Source organism: Salmo trutta, chromosome 39 (genome assembly GCF_901001165.1).
Source record: "Salmo trutta chromosome 39, fSalTru1.1, whole genome shotgun sequence".
Classification (NCBI taxonomy): Eukaryota; Metazoa; Chordata; class Actinopteri; order Salmoniformes; family Salmonidae; genus Salmo; species Salmo trutta.
Window position 1 is genome coordinate 17,418,311 of NC_042995.1, and position 23,008 is coordinate 17,441,318.

Genomic DNA, 23,008 nt, shown 5'->3' on the forward strand with positions numbered 1-23,008 from the left:
TGATGTAATAGGTTAGTTACTAGGACTGGGTCTTACTCTGAGTGGTGGTGGTGGTGATGGTGCTGATGTAATAGACTAGTTACTAGGACTGGGTCTTACTCTGAGTGGTGGTGGTGATGGTGCTGATGTAATAGGCTAGGTAATACGACTAGGTCTTACTCTGAGTGGCGATGGTGGTGATGTAATAGACTAGGTACTAGGACTGGGTCTTACTCTGAGTGGGGGTGATGATGGTGATGTAATAGACTAGGTACTAGGACTGGGTCTTACTCTGAGTGGGGGTGGTAATGGTGATGTAATAGACTAGGTACTAGGACTGGGTCTTACTCTGAGTGGGGGTGGTGATGGTGCTGTAATAGACTAGGTACTAGGACTGGGTCTTACTCTGAGTGGGGGTGGTAATGGTGATGTAATAGACTAGGTACTAGGACTGGGTCTTACTCTGAGTGGGGGTGGTAATGGTGATGTAATAGACTAGGTACTAGGACTGGGTCTTACTCTGAGTGGGGGGGTGATGGTGATGTAATAGACTAGGTACTAGGACTGGGTCTTACTCTGACTGGGGGTGGTAATGGTGATGTAATAGACTAGGTACTAGGACTGGGTCTTACTCTGAGTGGGGGTGGTGATGGTGATGTAATAGACTAGGTACTAGGACTGGGCCTTACTCTGACTGGGGGTGGTGATGGTGATGTAATAGGCTAGGTACTAGGACTGGGTCTTACTCTGAGTGGGGGTGGTAATGGTGATGTAATAGACTAGGTACTAGGACTGGGTCTTACTCTGAGTGGGGGTGGTGATGGTGATGTAATAGACTAGGTACTAGGACTGGGTCTTACTCTGAGTGGGGGTGATGGTGATGTAATAGACTAGGTACTAGGACTGGGTCTTACTCTGAGTGGGGGTGGTGATGGTGATGTAATAGGCTAGGTACTAGGACTGGGTCTTACTCTGAGTGGGGGTGGTAATGGTGATGTAATAGACTAGGTACTAGGACTGGGTCTTACTCTGAGTGGGGGTGGTGATGGTGATGTAATAGACTAGGTACTAGGACTGGGTCTTACTCTGAGTGGGGGTGGTAATGGTGATGTAATAGACTAGGTACTAGGACTGGGTCTTACTCTGAGTGGGGGTGGTGATAGTGAGGTAATAGACTAGGTACTAGGACTGGGTCTTACTCTGAGTGGGGGTGGTAATGGTGATGTAATAGACTAGGTACTAGGACTGGGTCTTACTCTGAGTGGGGGTGGTGGTGAGGTAATAGGCTAGGTACTAGGGCTGGGTCTTACTCTGAGTGGGGGTGGTGGTGAGGTAATAGGCTAGGTACTAGGGCTGGGTCTTACTCTGAGTGGGGGTGGTGATGGTGATGTAATAGACTAGGTACTAGGACTGGGTCTTACTCTGAGTGGGGGTGGTGATGGTGATGTAATAGACTAGGTACTAGGACTGGGTCTTACTCTGAGTGGGGGTGGTGATGGTGATGTAATAGACTAGGTACTAGGACTGGGTCTTACTCTGACTGGGGGTGGTGATGTAATAGACTAGGTACTAGGACTGGGTCTTACTCTGAGTGGGGGTGATGGTGATGTAATAGACTAGGTACTAGGACTGGGTCTTACTCTGAGTGGGGGTGGTGATGGTGAGGTAATAGACTAGGTACTAGGACTGGGTCTTACTCTGAGTGGGGGTGGTGATGGTGAGGTAATAGACTAGGTACTAGGACTGGGTCTTACTCTGAGTGGGGGTGGTGATGGTGATGTAATAGACTAGGTACTAGGACTGGGTCTTACTCTGAGTGGGGGTGGTGATGGTGATGTAATAGACTAGGTACTAGGACTGGGTCTTACTCTGACTGGGGGTGGTGATGGTGATGTAATAGACTAGGTACTAGGACTGGGTCTTACTCTGAGTGGGGGTGATGGTGATGTAATAGACTAGGTACTAGGACTGGGTCTTACTCTGAGTGGGGGTGGTGATGGTGAGGTAATAGACTAGGTACTAGGACTGGGTCTTACTCTGAGTGGGGGTGGTGATGGTGAGGTAATAGACTAGGTACTAGGACTGGGTCTTACTCTGAGTGGGGGTGGTGATGGTGAGGTAATAGACTAGGTACTAGGACTGGGTCTTACTCTGAGTGGGGGTGGTAATGGTGATGTAATAGACTAGGTACTAGGACTGGGTCTTACTCTGAGTGGGGGTGGTGATGGTGATGTAATAGACTAGGTACTAGGACTGGGTCTTACTCTGACTGGGGGTGGTGATGGTGATGTAATAGACTAGTTACTAGGACTGGGTCTTACTCTGACTGGGGGTGGTAATGGTGATGTAATAGACTAGGTACTAGGACTGGGTCTTACTCTGACTGGGGGTGGTGATGGTGATGTAATAGGCTAGGTACTAGGACTGGGTCTTACTCTGAGTGGGGGTGGTAATGGTGGTGTTGTAGCAGATGGCTCCGTCCAGCTTGGCATTGCAGTCCATTCTCATCCAGGTGCCATGGGGCGTGATGTACACACAGACACCCTGAGCTGGACCTGGACCTGAGCTGGACCTGACAACAGTGTCAGAGAGTCCCGCCTGACTGTAGTGATACTTAGTCCCATCAGACCACTCATAGGATTGAGAGCCACTAACCTGCGCAGAGAGGGGAGGGAGATGCAATATTACTCCACAAACTTCACACTGGAGGTGATTAGCAAATGTTGCATTTAATGTCTACCTGTCGTTTAGTGCTTTGAACTAAATTGCTGCAAAAGATGAAGTTAATCTCAATAGAAATGGCTGCCGTGTTAGTGGCATTGTGGCTAATCTCCCTTACATCCTGACTGGACAGACCGATCCACAGCGGGAAGCCGTCTCGCTTGGCGATAAGCTCCATGTGAGCATTGTGCCCGGTGTCATGCACGCTGGCCAGGTGTCCGTTGCCGCGGCCACACTCCTCCAGGGCCTGGAACCAGCTCAACTTCCTGGTTATCACGCGGTAGCTCATGTTGCCATAGCGCTCAAAGTCCCTGGCCGACTGATTGTATTCGTCCTTAGAGTCTTGTGGACGAATAAAATGTGTTAATAGAGTCAATCAAGTGCAAAATGTATTATTTAGTTGTAATTTAAAAAAAAATGATAGTACTCCTTGCGAATAGGTGAAGTATGTTTGTCTGAATGGGGTCTACCAACCTTTATCCAGTTTGCAGGCCACGATGCTTCTCTGCTTGAAGGGACTGAAGTGGCGTTTGTTGGTGAATATCTTCCAGACTCCCTCAGTGTTGAGACCTGCCATGAACTCGTCGCTGGCTGAGACGCTTGGTCTTCCATCGACCCAGTTAGAGTACTGAACGTTGGTGCCGTCATACCACTTCATCTGGTTATCTACCAAAGACAGGAGCAACCACTTGACACGACACATTTATTACACGTTTCATCACACAATAATACAACGATGATCAATGAGTAAGCTTCAGGCTTGATGATCCGGTAGACATTTTACAATGATCCAATTTAGTGTCTCCTCATAATACAGGGCAATGAATGATAATATGAAAGTCCAAGCAGCAGCTCAAACATAAGGACACACTAATTGTCCATGCTGAGTGTTGGGGAGATGAATACGGGGAACCCAGTCCAGTCCACTCACCGTTGTCATCGTTGAACACCCCTAGCCAGACAAACTGAACCAGGTCTTTGAAGGGAAGGAGCTGCTCCTTCACAAACTCATTCTCCGCTAAGTTCCTGATGGTCAGGATGTCTGCATCAGCATCTGAGAAGAACATCAACCGGTAACACTTCATAAAGACTTTATTACTCGTACATGAGCAGTGCGTACGTTTAATTAATAAACACCTTCGATCAGAGCACAGATGAAGTCTGTTTTGACCAGGCATCAATGTCCATTTTTGAAATCTCGAAAAAGTCTAATTGAGACTCATAGCGACCAAATGAAGTTGCAGCGATGTAAAAACATAATATTTAAAAAGATATCCAAGGCACTCTCTCTTGTGGAAAAGTTAAAAAGACTGTACACTGAGTATACAAAACATTAAGAACACCTGCTCTTTCCATGACATAGACTGACTAGGTGAATCCAGGTGAAAGCTATGATCCCTTACTGATGTCACTTGTTAAACCCACTTCGATCAGTGTAGATGAAGGGGAGGAGACAGGTTAAAGAAGCATTTTTAAGCCTTTTTGACAATTGAAACATGGATTGTTTATGTGTGCCATCCAGAGGGTGAACGGGCAAGACAATAAATGTAAGTGTCTGTCGTGTCTAGAACTGCATCTGTAATCCCATGGAAAATACTGTATGAAGCGTCGCGGAAAATTACAAAATGAAACATACTATGCTGTTTTTTCTTAGAGAATTGTCCATTGTTTTAGGCTAGTGTTTTTTTCCCCTGATGCAGGCTTGTTGTCTTGTGTGACTTAGTTATAAGTCTGGGTGTACAGATAAGAGCCGGGTGCGACCGCAGTATGTGACATCTCGTTTGTACTGTCTGTAGGAACTCCTCTGTATGGAAACATGCAGGAAGGAACAGACAATGGTGGCAACATCAGCTATCTTAATCTACACAGACAAGCTAAATGCCTTTTATACACCATGTTCACCACCCCTGTTTGCACACATCTGCTAACTGCCACATAGAAAATGAGGTTGGACTTTTCTATAACAGCTGAGAGACAACTCTGTTCATTGGGCTTTCAACTCTGACTCTTCTTAGTGATGGTTGATTGGTTCATTTTTGCAAATCTTATAATAAAATTGTTTGAAGGAATCTGCAGTCTCTCTTCCTATAGAATTTCTCGGACAATTGGGATATAGTACACAGTGAGGGTCTCAAGGCTCTAAAACACCATCTTCAACTCAGGCCAGAGGGAGGCACATCCCCACAGTTTCTCTAACAAAGCGGGCACTAAACAATAACGTTGTTCTTTTTCTTTTTTCTTCCAACTATTTTTCAGGTCCAACTAACTCTACAGACAAGTCAAATGGCCAGTAATGGCCGCCTGTTTTGCACCCAACTACGCAAATGTGTTTTTAGGACTATGGTTGGAGAGATTTTTTGTTTGATCCTCTTAATCCATTTTGTTGATCAAATCATGTGGTACAGAGGATATATATGACAACATTGTGTTGTTTGGATCACCTGAAAATGAACGGCTTCAGCTCCACACAGAGGCATCACGCCCATTTCAGCGACTACAACGCATTTGTGACAAGGGGGATGATTTCCAATATAAAGTTGTTGAAACAGAGATACAAATCAAGTGTTCTCAATCAATCCATAATAAAGGATAAATCCTTGGAAAGAGAAAATATGCTCAGACAATACCAAAGGCCCCAAAAGTCAAACCAAATGTATTTTGTTACCTAGTACTGCAGAGGCATCTCAAATAAAGAATATCATCAAACAGAATTGGAGTATCATAGAAATTGACCCTGCTTTAGGTTAAGTTTCTACCGAGCTTCCATGCTTTTCTTATAGACACGCGCCCACCCTACGGGACAAGCTGGTGCAGTCAAATAACCCCCCCGCAGTCAAAGCCAACTGGCTTTCCAAACCCACTGGCACCTTCCTGTGAGGACACTGCAACCACTGCCCCAACATAAAAAAAAACAAGATGTTCAATTACACAAGGAAATAACTTACCAAATCCAATCTTTTGCCAATTGCAACACTGTGTTTGTTGTTTATAGGTTGGAGTGCTCATGTGGTTGTTTTTATATTGGTTGCACAAAAAGGATGCTAAAAGACAGACTGGCAGAACATAAATATGCCATCAAAACAGTGAATGACAATTATCCCACGGCCGTGCATTACCAACAAGCCCGCCATGGTAGAGGCCATGGCCATAGAGGTGGTATCCATCAACAAGATGGGGGATTACAGGCTTCAGTGTCTTTACAAAGGGAAACTTTCTGGATACACACACTCAAAGCTACTGGCTTTCAGGGTTGAACAATGAAATAGATTTTGCTCCTTTTTTGTTATTGTACTTTGTAATTATTATATATATATATTTTTAAATTCATCTTCAGTTGTTTATTTGTGTGAAACATTGTATTGGCCCATAGTTACATTTGATTGATTTACTTGTATTTGTTTATTCTCTGGTCGTTCATTTCACCTGTCACTACTATGCACCTGTGAACCCTTCAGAAGGCCGCTGAGCAATACACGTTGGTGAGTTCAAATCTTTTGCTATGCAATAGCTGCTAAAATAAAGGATTTTTCATTTTCCCACAAGAGAGAATGCTTTGGATTTTTGGAAGTATGTTTTTACACCGCTGCGACATCATTTGGTCGCTATAAATTATACCCCATTCTCCAATGAGCATCTCTTCGTCTTCATATCTGATGCCAAAGCAACGCTCCCCCTTTTTTGCATTTCTAATTGAGACTATAAGACATGTTTCTAATATGTATCTTGTTTACGGAGGTCTTCACAGTACAAATGGTTCCTGACTGGTGTCTGCCAAACGGTGTCCTTGCTCCTTACCCAGTTTCTTGCACGTCTGAAGTATCTGGCCCTTGTCAAACTCTTCCCATCTGGACCATGCCAGTTGGAAGGTGTAGCAGTTATTCTTGAAGGGGATCCAGTTTGGCCCGCTGCTCTTGTGAGGACATTTCACAGCCCTGGCCTCAGGGGTGGTGTTAGTCTTTTCTGGAAACATTGAAAGTGTTTATTCATAAAAATAAAAAAAAAAGCCAAAATACACAGTTGCTGTCTGAGGAGAGTGCTTGGTTTATTTTCATCCCGTCTTGTTTTAATTATGCCACTTAACAGACAATTGTATCCAAAGTGCTTACACTTTTGGTATGACTATTACATTACAAGACCCCAGCTCTTACCAACTGAACCACTGTATTGCTGTCTTACCGTGTGGAACATGGCAGATAGCCCCTGCCAACTGTTCCATACACTCCTTAGCCTTCCAGAAGCCGTCCGTGTCCAGGAAGACACAGCGTCCAACAGTGGGCTCTGAGGACCACCGACTAAACATAGTGTGACTGTGGTCTGTCCAGCGGTAGTGGGCACCATCCTGACAATACAAAATGCTGAGTGAGTTCCTTATTTATTTAACCAGGCAAGTCAATTAAGAACAAACTGATCTGCACTGTAGAATCTGTGAAATCGTCATTATGAAATCAGCCACTATCATCCAGTGATTGCAGAACTGAAGGAACAGGATGGGTGTGACCTATTCTACATGGTGACGGCTCCACCGAGCCTCCCAATGGGCTACCGGTTGTTTGCTTTGCCATATTACCTTAAACCCATCCCTTTCTTTTAGATCTGCGAACACCAACGGGTTAGGGTGAAGAGCTATGGCCACTTACGTCTACGCTGAAGAGGCCGATCCACATGGGGCTGCGTGCGCGGGTGACGTGCACGGTGAGGACCGACTGCTGCAGGGTGTCGGCTACGCTGGCCAGGTCCATGTTCTGGTTACTGCACTCCTCCAGAGCCTCGAACCACGTCATGTTCTTCTGAACCACCTTAAAGGTGTGGTTGTTGACCTGGAATGGCTCCAACTGGAATTGGGGCTCCTCTGGCTTGTCTGAGAACATGAGAGGGATTTAAAGGGGTCAAGCGAGGGTTCAAACCCTATTCGATATGCTCAATTTCCACTCCACAAAACAGTAGCAATCAAGTAACAACTATCAATGATATCAGTCTACTTCGTACACTTAATATCGAGAGTCTTTCTATCACAAGCCTTCTGACTGTAGAGTCCACACATAATCCATTCTTTCACCAACACGGACAAGATAAGCACAGATAATTGGTTGTGTTTGCTGCCCTCTGCTGCTAGGTAGCGGTGGTGTACCTGCGTAGTGCTGGCAGATGGTCACATATTGCTGGTCAGAGCAGGAGGTGTAGTCCCAGGAGCCCATCATAGCAGAGCTGGGGTCGTTGAACACGAAGACACACAGCTCCATGCTCTCTGGGTCATGAAGCTGCAGACAGACACAACAACAACAGGGACACAGAGAGTTAGTTCTAGGTTATGATGACCTTGAACTTTGAGAGATGTGGAACATGTTTTTTAGAGACTGGTATAGTATAGTATAGTCTATCATAGTAATGTTTATGTAGTTCCATCATTTGTTTAAAAAGACTACCTGCACGCACTTTTACCAGTGGTTAAAGAACATTTAATTTCTTCCTGGTATGGAGACCTCCTATTGGTGAACGCGCTTATTATTGTTTTATGGGCCTAATCATGGAATTACATATAGAATCCCAATTCATTTAATAGGATCTCTATGGGCCTAATCATAGAATTACATATAGAATCCCTATTCATTTAATAGGATCTCAATGGGCCTAATCATAGAATTACATATAGAATCCCTATTCATTTAATAGGATCTCTATGGGCCTAATCATAGAATTACATATAGAATCCCTATTCATTTAATAGGATCTCTATGGGCCTAATCATAGAATTACATATAGAATCCCTATTCATTTAATAGGATCGTTATGGGCCTAATAGTAAGGCTTTGTCATCTTAACTTTTAAAATGTATTAGCCTACTTTTTAATGTGGCATAATCACAACCAGTCATGTTCTCAACTGATTTTCAAACAATCCAACATGTTTCTGATAGTATTTAAGTTCATCTTGGATGCATATTTTATGTCGCTGAAAGAAATGGCACCTTTAGGCCACCCAACAGGTTTCTCAGTCTCTCAAAATGCTGAAAGAAATAAATCAGATTTCTCCACTCTTGTTCCTGAGACAAAAGTAACATTTGGTCTATCATTTTACTGTGCGGAAAGCTTAATTCTGCAGAAGTTAATATTATAATAGGCTACATGTGAGGCCTACTGTCCTTTTCCAGACTTCAGTTACTATTGGGTTACTTATATTATGGCATCTATACGGTGCCATTTGATAAATGCAAAGAGACCACTTACAAAACACCACAAAGTGTTATGAATGACATTCTGTTATTGTCATCCATTAGCCTGCACAAGTCTTGTAACCTGAATTGATGCGTACACTGCTGCGGTCTCAGCCACTCTTCTCTGCCTTGGCAAAATGACAGTGTTATCATCGAACTACACCGCATTTTGAAGCGTATTCCACAAGTTTTCAAGTCTATTCACACATTTTTCATGCGACTCGCATGCGGCAATGATAAATAGTGTAATAGCCTACAGTTTTCTTAAAATCTGTTTTAATTACTGTGATAGGCTCATGTTTTACCGGTATGGGGTACCCCACTATTCTAGCTTACTTTCACCCCTGATTCTGACCAACTGCCTATGAGGGGAGTATACCTGGTATTTTTACACTAAAACTATTCTATGATTTCAGTTGAATGTTAAAAGAGGTATGCTTATTGGACATGCTACCTGGGGTTCGATGGAATTCTAAGTTATAACTCAACTCATTGATCCCTGTGGCCAAGCTGAATAGAACTGAGTAGTGAAGTGAGCGGGAACTCACGTTGACGAGCATGGGCCTGAATAGGCCGTGAAGCAGGGGGTTAAAGTTGAGGTAGGAGACCGGGGAGTCATCCACCCACTCTGGTTCCTGCTGTTTGAGTTTCAGGCCAATCCATGTCTTCTGGGGCTGCTCCGGCAACAGCGAGGTCACAAAGTCTGACCACAACAAACAGATAGGCGCAACTAGTCAACAACTGCTGGTTAAGACTGACGTTGAAAGGACATCAATCATTGGTCATCTCATGTCTAGGAGAATGGAAGGTTGTCTATTGACAAACGTGATGAATAAAAAGACAGACAGGTAAAAGAGATCCACTAGAAGGTTTACTACTCACCCTGTTCAACTTGGTCTGTGATAGTGAGTAGAGTTCCTCTCATCGACTGACACTGCTCGTTGGCTTGTTGAAAAGTAACGTACAGATGCTTGATCACCACGTAGCACTGGAAAAGGCAACGACAACATTCAATAACAATGATTAGAAACTGGGTGGTTTAAGCCCTGGATGCTGATTGGCTGACAGCTGTGGTATATCAGACCGTAAACCACGGGTATGACAAAACATGTATTTTTACTGCTCTAATTACATTGGTAACCAATTTATAACAGCAATAAGGCACCAAGGGGTTGGTGGTATATGGCCAATATACCCCAGCTAAGGGCTGTATGCAGGCATTCTGCGTTGTGTCGTGCATAAGAACAGACCTTAATCGTGGTATATTGGCCATATAACACACCCATTCTTGCTTACACAGAATGTACCTGTATGTAGACTAGGTCAGAGGATGGACTCATTGTCAAGGCTGGAATGGAACGAATGAAATAGTATCACAACTGGCTTCCATGTGTTTTATACCGTTCCATTCATTCCATTTCAGCCGTTACTATATGACCGTCTAGTGACACCAGCCTCCAGTGTGTGTGTGTGTACGACAGACTGACCTTGTCCCTGAAGTGTAAATAGTCGCTCTCACAGGGCAGACCATTGGGGTGAGGGTCTCCAGGGTGGGTCTCTATAGCCGTGGTGTTGTGTCTCTCACACACGAATGGCAGCTGCAGCTCACAGCTGTACTCGTACTCTGGATGGGCAGGAGTGTGAGTGAGTGAGTGTGTGTGTGTGACCGGAAGGTAACAACCCACTGGGCACACATTGTGGTTGAATCAACATTGTTTCATGTAAAGTGTTGTGTCCCATGTTTCATGACCTGAAATAAAAGATCCCAGAAATGTTCCATACGCACAAAAAGCTTATTTCTCTAAAATGTTGTGCACAAATTTGTTTACATCCCTGTTAGTGAGCATTTCGACTTTGCCAAGATAATCAATCCACCTGACAGGTGAGGCCTTTCAAGAAACTAATTAAACAGCATGATCATTACACAGGTGCACCTTGTGCTGGGGACGATAAAAGGCCACTCTAAAATGTGCAGTTTTATCACACAACACAATGCCACAGATGTCTCAACTTTTAAGGGGGTGTGCAATTGGCATGCTGATGGCAGGAATGTCCACTAGAGTTGTTGCCCGCGAATTTAAAGTTAATTTCTCTACAATAAGCCGCCTCCAACGTCGTTTTATAGAATTTGTCAGTACGTCCAACCGGCCTCACAACCGCAGACCACGTGTATGGCGTTGTGTGGGCGAGCGGTTTGCTGTTGTCAGTGTTGTGTACAGAGTGCCCCATGGTGGTGTGGGGTTATGGTATGAGCAGGAATAAGCTACGGACAACGAACACAACTGCATTTTATCATAGCAATTTGAACGCAAAGAGATACAGTGACGAGGTCCTGAGGCCCATTGTCGTGCCATTCATCATCCGCAGCCATCACCTCATGTTTCAGCGTGATAATGCACTGCCCCATGTCACAAGGATCTGAACACACTTCCTGGAAGCTTATAATGTCCCAGTTCTTCCATGGCCTGCATACACACCAAACATGTCACCCATTGAGCATGTTTGAGATGCTCTGGATCGACGTGTACGACAGCGTGTTCCAGTTCCCGCCAATATCCAGCAACTTCGCACACCCATTGAAGAGGAGTGGGAAACATTCCACAGGCCACATGCAACAGGCCACATGCAACAGCCTGATCAACTCTATGCGAAAGAGATGTCGCGCTGCATGAGGCAAATGGTGGTCACACCAGATACTGACTTTTTTTTAAAGGTATATGCGACCAACAGATGCAAATTTTTATTCCCAAACATGTGAAATCCATAGATTAGGGCCTAAAGAATTTATTTAAATTGACTGATTTCAATATGAACTGTAACTCAGTCAAATATTTACAATTGTTGCATGTTGCATATTTTTGTTCAGTATAAATCAATGTATTTAACCCGATTAACAGGTTGTTACATCAATCTAATTGACATAATCATCAGAACTATGTATACATTGCAATCTAGTAAATTCCACATAGAAACGTACAAAATATGTTTTAATCATATATTCAATATACAGTATATTGGGTGGTTAAATCATATATTGATTGAATGGTTGGTTGATTGGTTGAAATTGTCGAATTTTAGATTTAATTACCGGTAGACAAATTTTATTTGACCTTGTTTCAATGTTGATAGTAAAATGGTATGTTTGAACCAACGTCATTGTTTCAACGTCAAGCTAAATAAAAATATATATTGAAATAAAATGTGTAGCTACAGTCCAATGATTTCTGCCTGAACAGTGACTCCTACTGGAATATGAGGAGTCATTTTTATTTAACCTTTTATTTAACTAGGCAAGTCAGTTAAGAACAAATTCTTATTTACAATGACGCCCTATGGGACTTCCAATCACGGCCAGATGTGATGTGGCCTCTTGCATGGAGATGCAGTGTCTTAGACCACTGCGCCACTCGGGAGCCCGAACGAGTCTACAACTCAGATGCCTACCTCTAAGTACCCTGCTTAGCTCTGGAAACACAACCCATTGAGACATTTAGAAGTAGTTACCATTAGCTCTTTAAATACGAAGCCAAATTCATGATATTCATGACTTTTACCTTTTGATATTTTCTTGTACATGAAGGATGGTTGGTTGATTTCAAATTAAATCTACAAGTTAATTATTTGAAGTTTGATTTACTGCTATTCCTAAAGTTAGATTTTTGGTTGAGACGGAGACGTGAATCCAACATACCAATAATAAATTTGGAGACAAACTGGATAATGAATTGAGAACGCAACCAAATATCAACATTTGAAGGAGATCTTCTACAGGGATAGTATATATAGGGCCTATTGTATATAATGAATAACATACAGTCAGCTCCAAAAGTATTGGGAGACTAACACATTTTTTGTTGTTTTGGTTCTGTACTCCAGCACTTTGGATTTGAAATGATAAAGTCAACAATTTGAGGGTATTTCCATCCATATCGGGTAAACCGTTTAGAAATTACAGCACATGGAAACATGTTGTATTCTTATTTACAGTACAAGTGACTCCAAAATGACACAATACAATATTTACCATACATTTTGTTGGGCACAAAATAATCTGACACAAATCCAAATTTGGTGCCCAACAAAATGTATGGTAAATATTGTATTGTGTCATTTTGGAGTCACTTGTACTGTAAATAAGAATACAATATGTTTCCAAACACTTCTACATTAATGTGGTTGCTACCATGATTACAGATAATCCTAAATGAATCGTGAATAATGATGAGTGAAAAAGTTAGATGCACAAGTATCATGCCCCCCCAAAAAATGCGAGCCTCCCCTGTTATTGCAATGGTGAGAGGTTAGCATGTCTTAAAATCAGACCGATGTAACAACCTGTTAGCACATTTATTGAAGTTTTCACCTAATTTCAATGTTTACAACACTGTTTAAAATCAGATGAAAACAGCGCTGGGTGATTACTTTTTCAAATCCAATGTATTTTCCACGTTCACAAATTACGTTGAACAACGTGGATTCAACCAGTGTGCGCCCAGTGGGAAGGGTCATAGTAACCAACAGTCTACAGTATAATCCTTTCTACATGATCTAAAGGAAACAATTTGATTTCAACTACTCTTTGTGCTGTAGTCACGTTTCTATTCACCTGGGAAGATGTTCTTGTCACTGATGGTTGTACACCTGCCCAGGAACGCAGCGTGGTAGTATTGCATATGGGATAACCTAGAGGACAGGAGTAGAAAGTCATTCACTCTTATTCTAACATTTGACTTGAATTTTGATCACAAGACACGTTTTGGAGGCAGTGTTTTAGAACGTGTGTTGCTGGGTGACCGTGTCATGGGGGTCGTTGTTGGTTGGTGAGGTGTGACCTGCCACGTGACCGCGTGACTGTGTGACTCACCTCATGGGGAAGTAGTGTCCAGTGTCTCTTATATCCACCCACCAGCTCTGCTTCCCTGCTGGCATCTGCCCAATCAGGTCACAGGTCAATGAATAAATAAACACACGAGGACAAAACAAAGCCACTCCCTGCTGCTCTCTCTAACACACAGTGCTCCCTCTCTCTCTTTTGATCAATGCTGTCTTCATTTTATTAGGATAGTTCAGTGGCCACCTTCTTCCTCTCCGTTCCTGCTCTATATCCATTACAATCAGGGTTGATATACTAGCCTTAAAGCTGAAATCTGCATGAGAGCAAACAGCGCCAATGTTCGCCCCCAGCACGTTATTGTTTTCATTCTGTTGATGAAACAGAGGAGAGGAACATCCAGCATCGTGGTTAAAAAACCCCCCAAAAATGTAGTTCCATCACTTGTTTAAAGACTACCTGCAGTTGTAGGTGCAATGAAGTCAGCGGAAAACTATGTTCGTTGTTGGAAGGAACTTCTTTGTTGGTGTAATATTGCAAACAAACGTGGCAGTCACTCCATTATAGATTCCAGCTTTAAACGGTTTCTTATACTAACTAGGTTTATACCGTACAGTAAGTCTGGCAAAAAGTTATGGTGTATGGTTTGTTCACCACGGTACTGTAATTGCACTATACTGTACCTGTGGCAGATTATTATGGATCTTTATGGCTGCGTTGGAGCTTTGTGGTACTGCCAGCTTGCTGCCGTGGCTGTTGCAGTACAAACTAGCCTCCTCGTGTGGCAGCTTTGGTTCCGTCACAAACCAGAACTCGTTACCGTCAATGAATATGGACGTCTCATGGTGCCCACCTGCAACAGATCAATACCATTATTCTCAAATCCTATTTTTAGTACTCAATATATAAAAAACCTCAGCTCATACTTCATAACTGATGACTTGACATACATTGGTGTATAATTTCATCAGAAAAAGTCGAGAAATATTTATAAACCTACATGTCAACACCACTTACCAGGATTGTACCACACTGGGTTCTCAGGGGTTTTTCCTATTTCAGAATGAACAAACAAACAGTTATTTTCAACATCGAGAATGCAAGATTGAAAGTGTAAAGGTCACCAAACATGTCCCCAAACTCTGATTCCTAAACTGGGTTTCTTGTAGAAATGGACAGAGGACTGTTTATGTTGACCAAAGGATTCAACGTGGGACAAGCAGACACTACACAAGAGACTCTTCTGAGTTGAAACTAAGGAGGAGCTAGGACACGTTCACAATCACACGGCCTGTGTGTGTGTGTGTGTGTGTGTGTGTGTGTGTGTATAGTTACCGCGGGGGATCTGGCAGACCCACTCCAGCCTGGCGTCACAGTGGAATGGGGTGGCGTAGAACGGCAGAGGAGGGAACTCATGCATCAGGAAGACAAATAAACTCCTAAAGGTTCCTTTCAGTGTCTGGTTAAAGAGAGAGAGAGAGAGAAAGAGACGACAAGCCATGACGCATACTGGCATTTCAACATCGACATGAGATATGACATTACAACCGTAATGTAGCTCCTTCACAGGTAGGGAGGGAGCTCGATAACGGAGCATGGGATGTAGGAAGAAGCTGACGGGTTGAAGGAGTGACATCTGCCATGACCAACCACCAGCAGATGTTATGCAGTGTTGAGGCTGTATCCCAGCATCGGAACCCACCCACCTTAAAGGCTGTGCAGCCGCGGTTGTACTCATCATCCTCGTGGAACTCTTGGGGGAAAATAGCCATGGACACCTTCGGATGAATCACGACATGCATATTATCAGAATGGTTACTTATTATAGTCTCTCTACGGGAGTTACACACAGACGTGCAATGTGTTTTCCTCTACTCACAGGCCTGTTGTCGCTCCACTCCCAGGAACCAGCAGCTGGGTTTCTCCTGTTCAGCCCCACCCAGAAGAACCGGTCATCACTGGGACAGACAGGACACAAACACTGTGAACAAACATCTAATTCTCACATCTTTTTTGTTGTTGTTTATTATAATTTTTTGAGGGCTCAAAAGGCAGTGTTTAAACAACCTTCCAGTGTCTTAAGTATGTTGTTGCTAGTGATTGAACCTTCCCCCTGCAGAGCATTGCAGGACAGGGGGGTGTCCTGGTGTGAACCATACTTGTTACTATTGACAGGAATCAGATGACATTAGCATAAAGACGAGACCATGTGAATTTGAAAACATATGTGTGTGGTAACTGTGGTGGGTGCTGTGGAGCAGGTTGAGAGCTTCAAGTTCCTTGGTGTCCACATCACCAACAAACTAGAATGGTCCAAACACACCAAGACAGTCGTGAAGAGGGCACGACAGTGCCTATTCCCCCTCAGGAAACTAAAAAGATTTGGCATGTGTCCTGAGATCCTCAAAAGGTTCTACAGCTGCAACATCGAGAGCATCCTGACTGGTTGCATCACTGCCTGGTACTGCAATTGCTCGGCCTCCGACCGCAAGGCACTACAGAGGGTAGTGCGTACGACCCAGTACATCACTGGGGCAAAGCTTCCTGCCATCCAGGACCTCTACACCAGGCGGTGTCAGAGAAAGGCCCTGAAAATTGTCAAAGACCCCAGCCACCCCAGTCATAGACTGTTCTCTCTACTACCGCATGGCAAGCGGTACCGGAGTGCCAAGTCTAGGACAAAAAGGCTTCTCAACAGTTTTTACCCCCAAGCCATAAGATTCCTGAACAGGTAATCAAATGGCTACCCGGACTATTGTGTGCCCCCCCAACCCCTCTTTTACACTGCTGCTACTCTCTGTTTATCATATATGCATAGTCACTTTAACTACACATTCATGTACATATTACCTCAATTGGCACAACTTACCGGTGCCTGTATGTAGCCTCGCTACTGTTATTTTTCACTGTCTTTTAACTGTTGTTTTATTTCTTTACTTACCTATTGTTCACCTAATACCTTTTTTGCACTATTGGTTAGAGCCTGTAAGTAAGCATTTCACTGTAAGGTCTACACCTGTTGTATTCGGCGCACGTGACAAATAAACTTTGATTTGATTTGTTGGCGTCCGTTACAGTGGTGGGAACTAGAGCAGTGTGTAAGCTCTGGCCTATGACAGATATGGCAGTGTGGTGTGTATGTGTTTCACTGTATAAAGCTGGCATTAAGTTGCTGTTGTTGGAATGTGGTTATGAACATGCCTACATAATTCACATTGTTTAGTTGAGGTGACTAGACCAGTCTGACTACTGTGGCTGAGTTTGTGTTACCGCTGAGTTTGTGTGTTATCACTGTGTGTGCGTGCGTGTGAGTATATGCGCGAGTGGTGTGTGCAGCGTGTGTGTGTGTGGGTGCAAGGGCCCCTACCTGATGGAGTCTCTCATGACATAGTTCAGGGCTCCCATCTCCTGTGGGTGGTTGAAGCTGGGTAGATGGGCCCCTAGGGCCTCACAGAACCTCTCTGCCTCCTCCCAGGACCGCTTACGACTCAGCCTCTCCTCTTGGAACACCTGGCACAGCATTGCCACGGTTACCAATGCTAACACACCAACACCCTACGGTAATGTTGTTATAACACACTAACATACCGCAATCGGGTCGTCATGAGACCTCAATGTGCAACGACACAGTAACTTAAACCAACAAGGTCACTAAGGCGCAGCGAGGGGACACACGCTGGTGACTGAAGTAAACTGGATCTGCGTTAATTCATTTCAAGGACACACACAGGCCTACACACACCTTGTAGCAGTAGGAAATGCCAGGCCTGGATGTCCATCCATCTGGACAGGGGAGGTTAGGGTCAGGCTCAGGCTCTAGGGGCTGTGGAGCGGCGATGTCTCTCTTACAGATGGAGCCAGCTTTAAACATGGTGCAGTTCTTTACCACCCATTTACCCAGAGGCTTGGCTGTGGACATCACTGCACAGCCCCCTGCTAGGGCTGAAACACACACACAGACACACACGTAAGTAACTCGCATACACACGTATGTAACACACACAGACACACATGTAACTCACGCACACCCATCAAGTGTTTCTCTCCACCTCGCATCACTGAAACTCCAACAGGGTTAAACCCTTAAACCCAAATACAGAATACTTCACAGTCTGGACTAACCTGGTTCAAACCAGCCCCAGTTGGTGTATGCGACATTGGTTCCCGAGCCATCCTGAGTGACCCACTGGTACTCCCCTGTAGTCTTTATGTCCTGGAGGCCGGTCCAGAAATACTGGCTCTTTACGTTGATCTCTTCCACAAGGAGTCTATTGATGAAGGCCTGTTCGAACCTGTGGAGAACACATTGAAGAACGATTGAGCCTGCATCCCAAATACCACTCTATTCCCTATGTGGTGCACTACTTTTGACCTTACACCTGTACAAGAGGGAACAAGACAATTAGCGAGACCACGCTGAGTGTTGAGAGGTAATGTGGAATGCTGTTGGGTTTTGGCACCCTTCCACGGCAATTTCTCAGAAACACAGCGTTTACTTTACAGTGACTGGAAAAGAAAGAGTTAAAAGGAGGACTGAAAGAGATAAGATGGAACGGCTGTACCTGTTGTTTATGGTGAGATCACACCTGTCCTTGAACGACACTTCTTTAGAGTCCACTTTGTAGCACGAGTTCCCATGTCTCCTCCAGTCCTTCAGGAAGGGGAAGAGATAAAATAAATAATCATTGAACTGTTCCTCTACAGCTAGATGCCGTTTGTTGTTTGTCCCCAGAAACGAAAACAAAACGAACAAATGAAACAAATGAAATCCATCAAAGGAGCTCAACCAAACTCCAGAAGGTACAGCTTGTCCTCAGAAGAGAAGGTTGGGGCTGGGGAGCGATGCTTACCCCTTCAGGAGGGCATCCTGACGTAGAAGACTCATTCACCTCTCCTTTCTTCTGACACATGAAAGGCAGCTTCTGGTCACAGCTCCGAACCCTCCAGCCATGAGACTGGACCACAGGAAAAGGAGATAAAGGCATGGATCTAGAGATACCGTACATAGACTTCCTATAAATGCCCAACATCTAAGGTCTGCTATGAGCACAATGTCATGTTGATGCTATTAAGTGAGCAATGGGACCTGCTGTCTATTTCTTAGCAAATTGTTAGCCTATCAAAGCATGATATTGTCATAACATATCCATAAGTAGCCAAGCAAGATGTGTTGTAGGCTAAACCATCTTGCCAATTATCACACACACACACACCCACAAACATGACACACACACCTCTCCAGAGTAGGAGACGCAGCCAGAGTCTCCTGAGGGTTGGATAGGATGATTCCTGTCCCAGTAGGTGAAGGAGACTGGTGTCTCATCAGCCCAGCTAAGGATGGCGGGGTTCCCTGTCCCCATCAGACCGATCCACACGTCCAACACAACATCTGACAGGAGGCCACCACAACATAACACTCCATTGATCATTGATTGATTGATACTGATGATCGAGCATATAGTTGAAGTCGGAAGTTTAAAACTCATTTTTCAACCACTCCACAAATGTATTGTTAACAACCTATAGTTTTGGCAAGTCGGTTAGGACATCTACTTTGTGCATGACACAAGTAATTTTTCCAACAATTGTTTACAGACAGATTATTTCACTTAAAATTCACTGTATCACAATTCCAGTGGGTCAGAAGTTTTCATACACTAAGTTGACGGTGCCTTTAAACAGCTTGGAAAATTGCAGAAAATGATGTCATGGCTTTAGAAGCTTCTGATAGGCTAATTGACATCATTTGAGTCAATTGGAGGTGTACCTGTGGATGTATTTCAAGGCCTACCTTCAATCTCAGTGCCTCTTTGCTTGACTTCATGGGAAAATCAAAAGAAATCAGCCAAGACCTCAGAAACAAAAATTGTAGACCTCCACAAGTCTGGCTCATCCTTGGGAGCAATTTCCAAACGCCTGAAGGTACCACGTTCATCTGTACAAACAATAGTACGCAAGTATAAACACCATGGGACCACGCAGCCGTCATACCGCTCAGGAAGGAGACGTGTTCTGTCTCCTAGAGATGAACGTACTTTGGTGCGAAAAGTGCAAATCAATCCCAGAACAACAGCAAAGGACCTTGTGAAGATGCTGGAGGAAACAGGTACAAAAGTATCTATATCCACAGTAAAACTAGTCTTATATCGACATAACCTGAAAGGCCGCTCAGCAAGGAAGAAGCCACTGCTCTAAAACCGCCATAAAAAAGCCAAACTACGGTTTGCAACTGCACATGGGGACAAAGATCGTACTTTTTGGAGAAATGTCCTCTGGTCTGATGAAACAAAAATAGAACTGTTTGGCCATAATGACCATCGTTATGTTTGGAGGAAAAAGGGGGAGGCTTGCAAGCCGAAGAACAACATCCCAACCGTGAAGCGGGTGGTAGCATCCTTTTGTGGGGGTGCTTTACTGCAGGAGGGACTGGTGCACTTCACAAAATAGATGGCATCATGAGGGAGGAAAAGTATGTGGATATATTGAAGCAACATCTCAAGACATCAGTCAGGAAGATAAAGTTTGGTCGCAAATGGATCTTCCAAATGGACAATGACCCCAAGCATACTTCCAAAGTTGTGGCAAAATGGCTTAAGGACAACAAAGTCAAGGTATTGGAGTGGCCATCACAAAGTCCTGACCTCAATCCTATAGAAAATGTGTGGGCAGAACTGAAAAAGCATGTGCGAGCAAGGAGGCTTACAAACCTGACTCAGTTACACCAGCTCTGTCAGGAGGACTGGGCCAAAATGCACCAACTTATTGTGGGAACCTTGTGGAAGTCTACCCGAAACGTTTGACCTAAGCTAAATAATTTAAAGGCAATGCTACCAAATACTAAACTTCTGACCCACTGGGAATGTGATGAAAGGAATCAAAGCTGAAATAAATCACTCTCTACTATTATTCTGACATTTCACATTCTTAAAATAAAGTGGTGTTGCTAAATGACCTAAGACAGGGAATTTTTACTAGGATTAAATGTCAGGAACTGTGAAAAACTGAGTTTAAATGTATTTGGCTAAGGTGTATGTAAACTTCCGACTTCAACTGTACCTAAAACAGCACAAGCCTCTCACAGAAGATAACAGAGCATTTCAACTATGTATCTCTGGCCAATGGCATGTCTTCCCCACACAGCACAACCGAACCGGTGTTATCTAACAGTTATCCACAGTAAAATGATTTAGATGCCTAATGATAAGCACGATAATGCCCTTCCTTGAATCATGACTGATACCTATCACTAGAAGTCTCTAGCCATGCCTCGGGGCAATACAATGCCATACACGACAATTGTGGTTGGTTTCTCTGAGGATGCTTTGTACCTGCATGGAACTGAGTGCTGATCATCTCCATGCTGTCCAGGCTGTGTAGACTGACCAGGCCTCCTCCGATGGTCTTACAGTAATTCTCGGCCTGAGCAAACATCTTTGGTTCATCCTTCACCAGCTTGTAACAGAACATGTTCCAAGGGGCCCAGCCCTCGTCACATATGGTGGATTTATACACCAAAGGCTCTGCAGAGAAAACATGATCAAGGAAAGATAGATAGAAATAATATTGTGTGAGTTAAAAGGCTAGGATGGCCTGACATGTAAATCAAACATTTGAGCACTTGGAAGAGCACACCAAAGACAAAAAACAGTGTGAAAAATACATGAGTTGAGATGCAAAGCTAGGATGGCCTTAAAATGCAGTGTTTCAGCACCTTGGAAAAGCGCTACATAAATCCCTTTGGCAGAGGAAAGAAATCCAGTACATCTAATTGGAGGATAAAAGAGTAAGACCTTCCCTATTAATGTGATAAACTGGTTGACTCTTACCTGTTGCTACTGACTGGGTGACGTTGACGTTTTTCTTACAGATGTAGGGAAGTTTTTTATCGCAGATCTCACTCTCGTAGTAGTTTTTCGAATTCATGAGTCCACAGTCTGACTCCCTTAGGATTGATGTGTGTGGCATTGCTACACACAAACGCACGCACGCACGCACACACACACACACACACACACACACACACACACACACACACACACACACACACACACACACACACACACATACTCACACTCTTAGTTTAGCTTTCCTAATGAACCAGGAAATCAGTAGTTAGTTCTGTTTGTTTATCAAAGTTAGCAGGCTTGCTCATTGATCCTGCTTTGTAGTAAACTCCTCGGTACTGAGGGTGAACAATAACGCAACCCAGAGAGGTCAAAGGGCACTGAGTAAGGACAGTGACGTCATCACCACTCTGACAGAGCAGTCCAGTCCCAAATGGCAGCCTATTCCCATATACAGTGCACTAATTTGACCAGGCCACACGCTAATGTTTATATACAGAGGCCCATTCAGGCAAGTTGACTTGTTATTCAAGCTCGTTTACGACAATCCTCAAGCACACACACTGCCTGGCCCTGTGCAGTGCTGCGTCCAGTCACAATGACCCTGCCTGCCTTCTCACAACACAACACTGGCCTCTTTGTTTCCCTGGTGGCATTGTGACACAGGCTGGAGAATGAGATGGGTGCCAGGCAGTAGGGTGGCATGGCTGTGGCATACCTGTACCAACCAATGCGTGTACTATACAGTACTTCTGCCATGGTTGTATCGTTGTACTATAAATAGTTGTAACCTAGTTGTGACATTGCTATAGCCATATATGTACCATAGTTGTACCACAGTTGTCCAAAGTACCATGCTAGAGAAGTATGTCTGTGTGTATGTATGTCTGTGTGTCCTCACCTTTGTCCCAGCGCACGTTGTTGAGGGGTGAGCCGTCTGACCACTGCCAGCCCTGAGACGTGTCCAGCTGGTGTAGGCCGATCCACATCCTGTCTGGTCTGCTGTTATGGGCCACGTCCACTTCAGTCCACACAGAATAGAGACGAGACCAGATTAGACAAGCTACATCTAGCTACAAAGTAGATGACAGAATCTTCATTTTTACTGCCCTTGTGGGCATATATAATATCGGCAATTAGTCAATAAAAAAATAGCTGTTTTACCCCCTCTTAACAGTTAGTGAAATAGGTTCCCTATGTCTTATAATCTGTGATGATACTAGTGTAATAATGATGGATGGTATTGGCCAAGTATTTCCAAGTATTGTAGTCCCAAGTACTGTAGTCCCAATTACTTCGAAGTAAGTAGTATGTGCCAAGTGGGTCATGCAGTACATGATTCATGTTACTGTTCCTGTAATGCAGGTTTGGGATGTTTGTTTTGTATGAATGTGGCCATAGACAGCCACTATAGTGGAAGGC

General features: G+C 43.9%; 1 protein-coding gene across 1 annotated transcript in view; it reads right to left on the reverse strand.

Moving 5' to 3' along the window:
- Nucleotides 1-23,008, reverse strand: part of LOC115179465 (lymphocyte antigen 75) — a 37,802-nt gene that overhangs the window by 4,340 nt on the left and 10,454 nt on the right. Inside the window, exons 5-31 of the mRNA XM_029741016.1 lie at nt 22,488-22,607; nt 21,569-21,709; nt 21,071-21,262; nt 18,977-19,131; nt 18,593-18,697; nt 18,305-18,393; nt 17,865-18,034; nt 17,485-17,684; nt 17,110-17,252; nt 15,622-15,700; nt 15,449-15,520; nt 15,078-15,201; nt 14,760-14,795; nt 14,426-14,595; nt 13,776-13,840; nt 13,518-13,594; nt 10,399-10,535; nt 9,794-9,899; nt 9,460-9,614; nt 7,829-7,958; nt 7,338-7,558; nt 6,877-7,039; nt 6,496-6,660; nt 3,632-3,754; nt 3,175-3,366; nt 2,819-3,042; nt 2,415-2,634 (exon numbers count right to left, since the gene is read on the reverse strand). Of these exons, the coding sequence (XP_029596876.1) occupies nt 2,415-2,634; nt 2,819-3,042; nt 3,175-3,366; nt 3,632-3,754; nt 6,496-6,660; nt 6,877-7,039; nt 7,338-7,558; nt 7,829-7,958; nt 9,460-9,614; nt 9,794-9,899; nt 10,399-10,535; nt 13,518-13,594; nt 13,776-13,840; nt 14,426-14,595; nt 14,760-14,795; nt 15,078-15,201; nt 15,449-15,520; nt 15,622-15,700; nt 17,110-17,252; nt 17,485-17,684; nt 17,865-18,034; nt 18,305-18,393; nt 18,593-18,697; nt 18,977-19,131; nt 21,071-21,262; nt 21,569-21,709; nt 22,488-22,607 (3,774 nt within the window). The remainder of the gene's footprint in view (nt 1-2,414; nt 2,635-2,818; nt 3,043-3,174; nt 3,367-3,631; nt 3,755-6,495; nt 6,661-6,876; nt 7,040-7,337; nt 7,559-7,828; nt 7,959-9,459; nt 9,615-9,793; nt 9,900-10,398; nt 10,536-13,517; nt 13,595-13,775; nt 13,841-14,425; nt 14,596-14,759; nt 14,796-15,077; nt 15,202-15,448; nt 15,521-15,621; nt 15,701-17,109; nt 17,253-17,484; nt 17,685-17,864; nt 18,035-18,304; nt 18,394-18,592; nt 18,698-18,976; nt 19,132-21,070; nt 21,263-21,568; nt 21,710-22,487; nt 22,608-23,008) is intronic.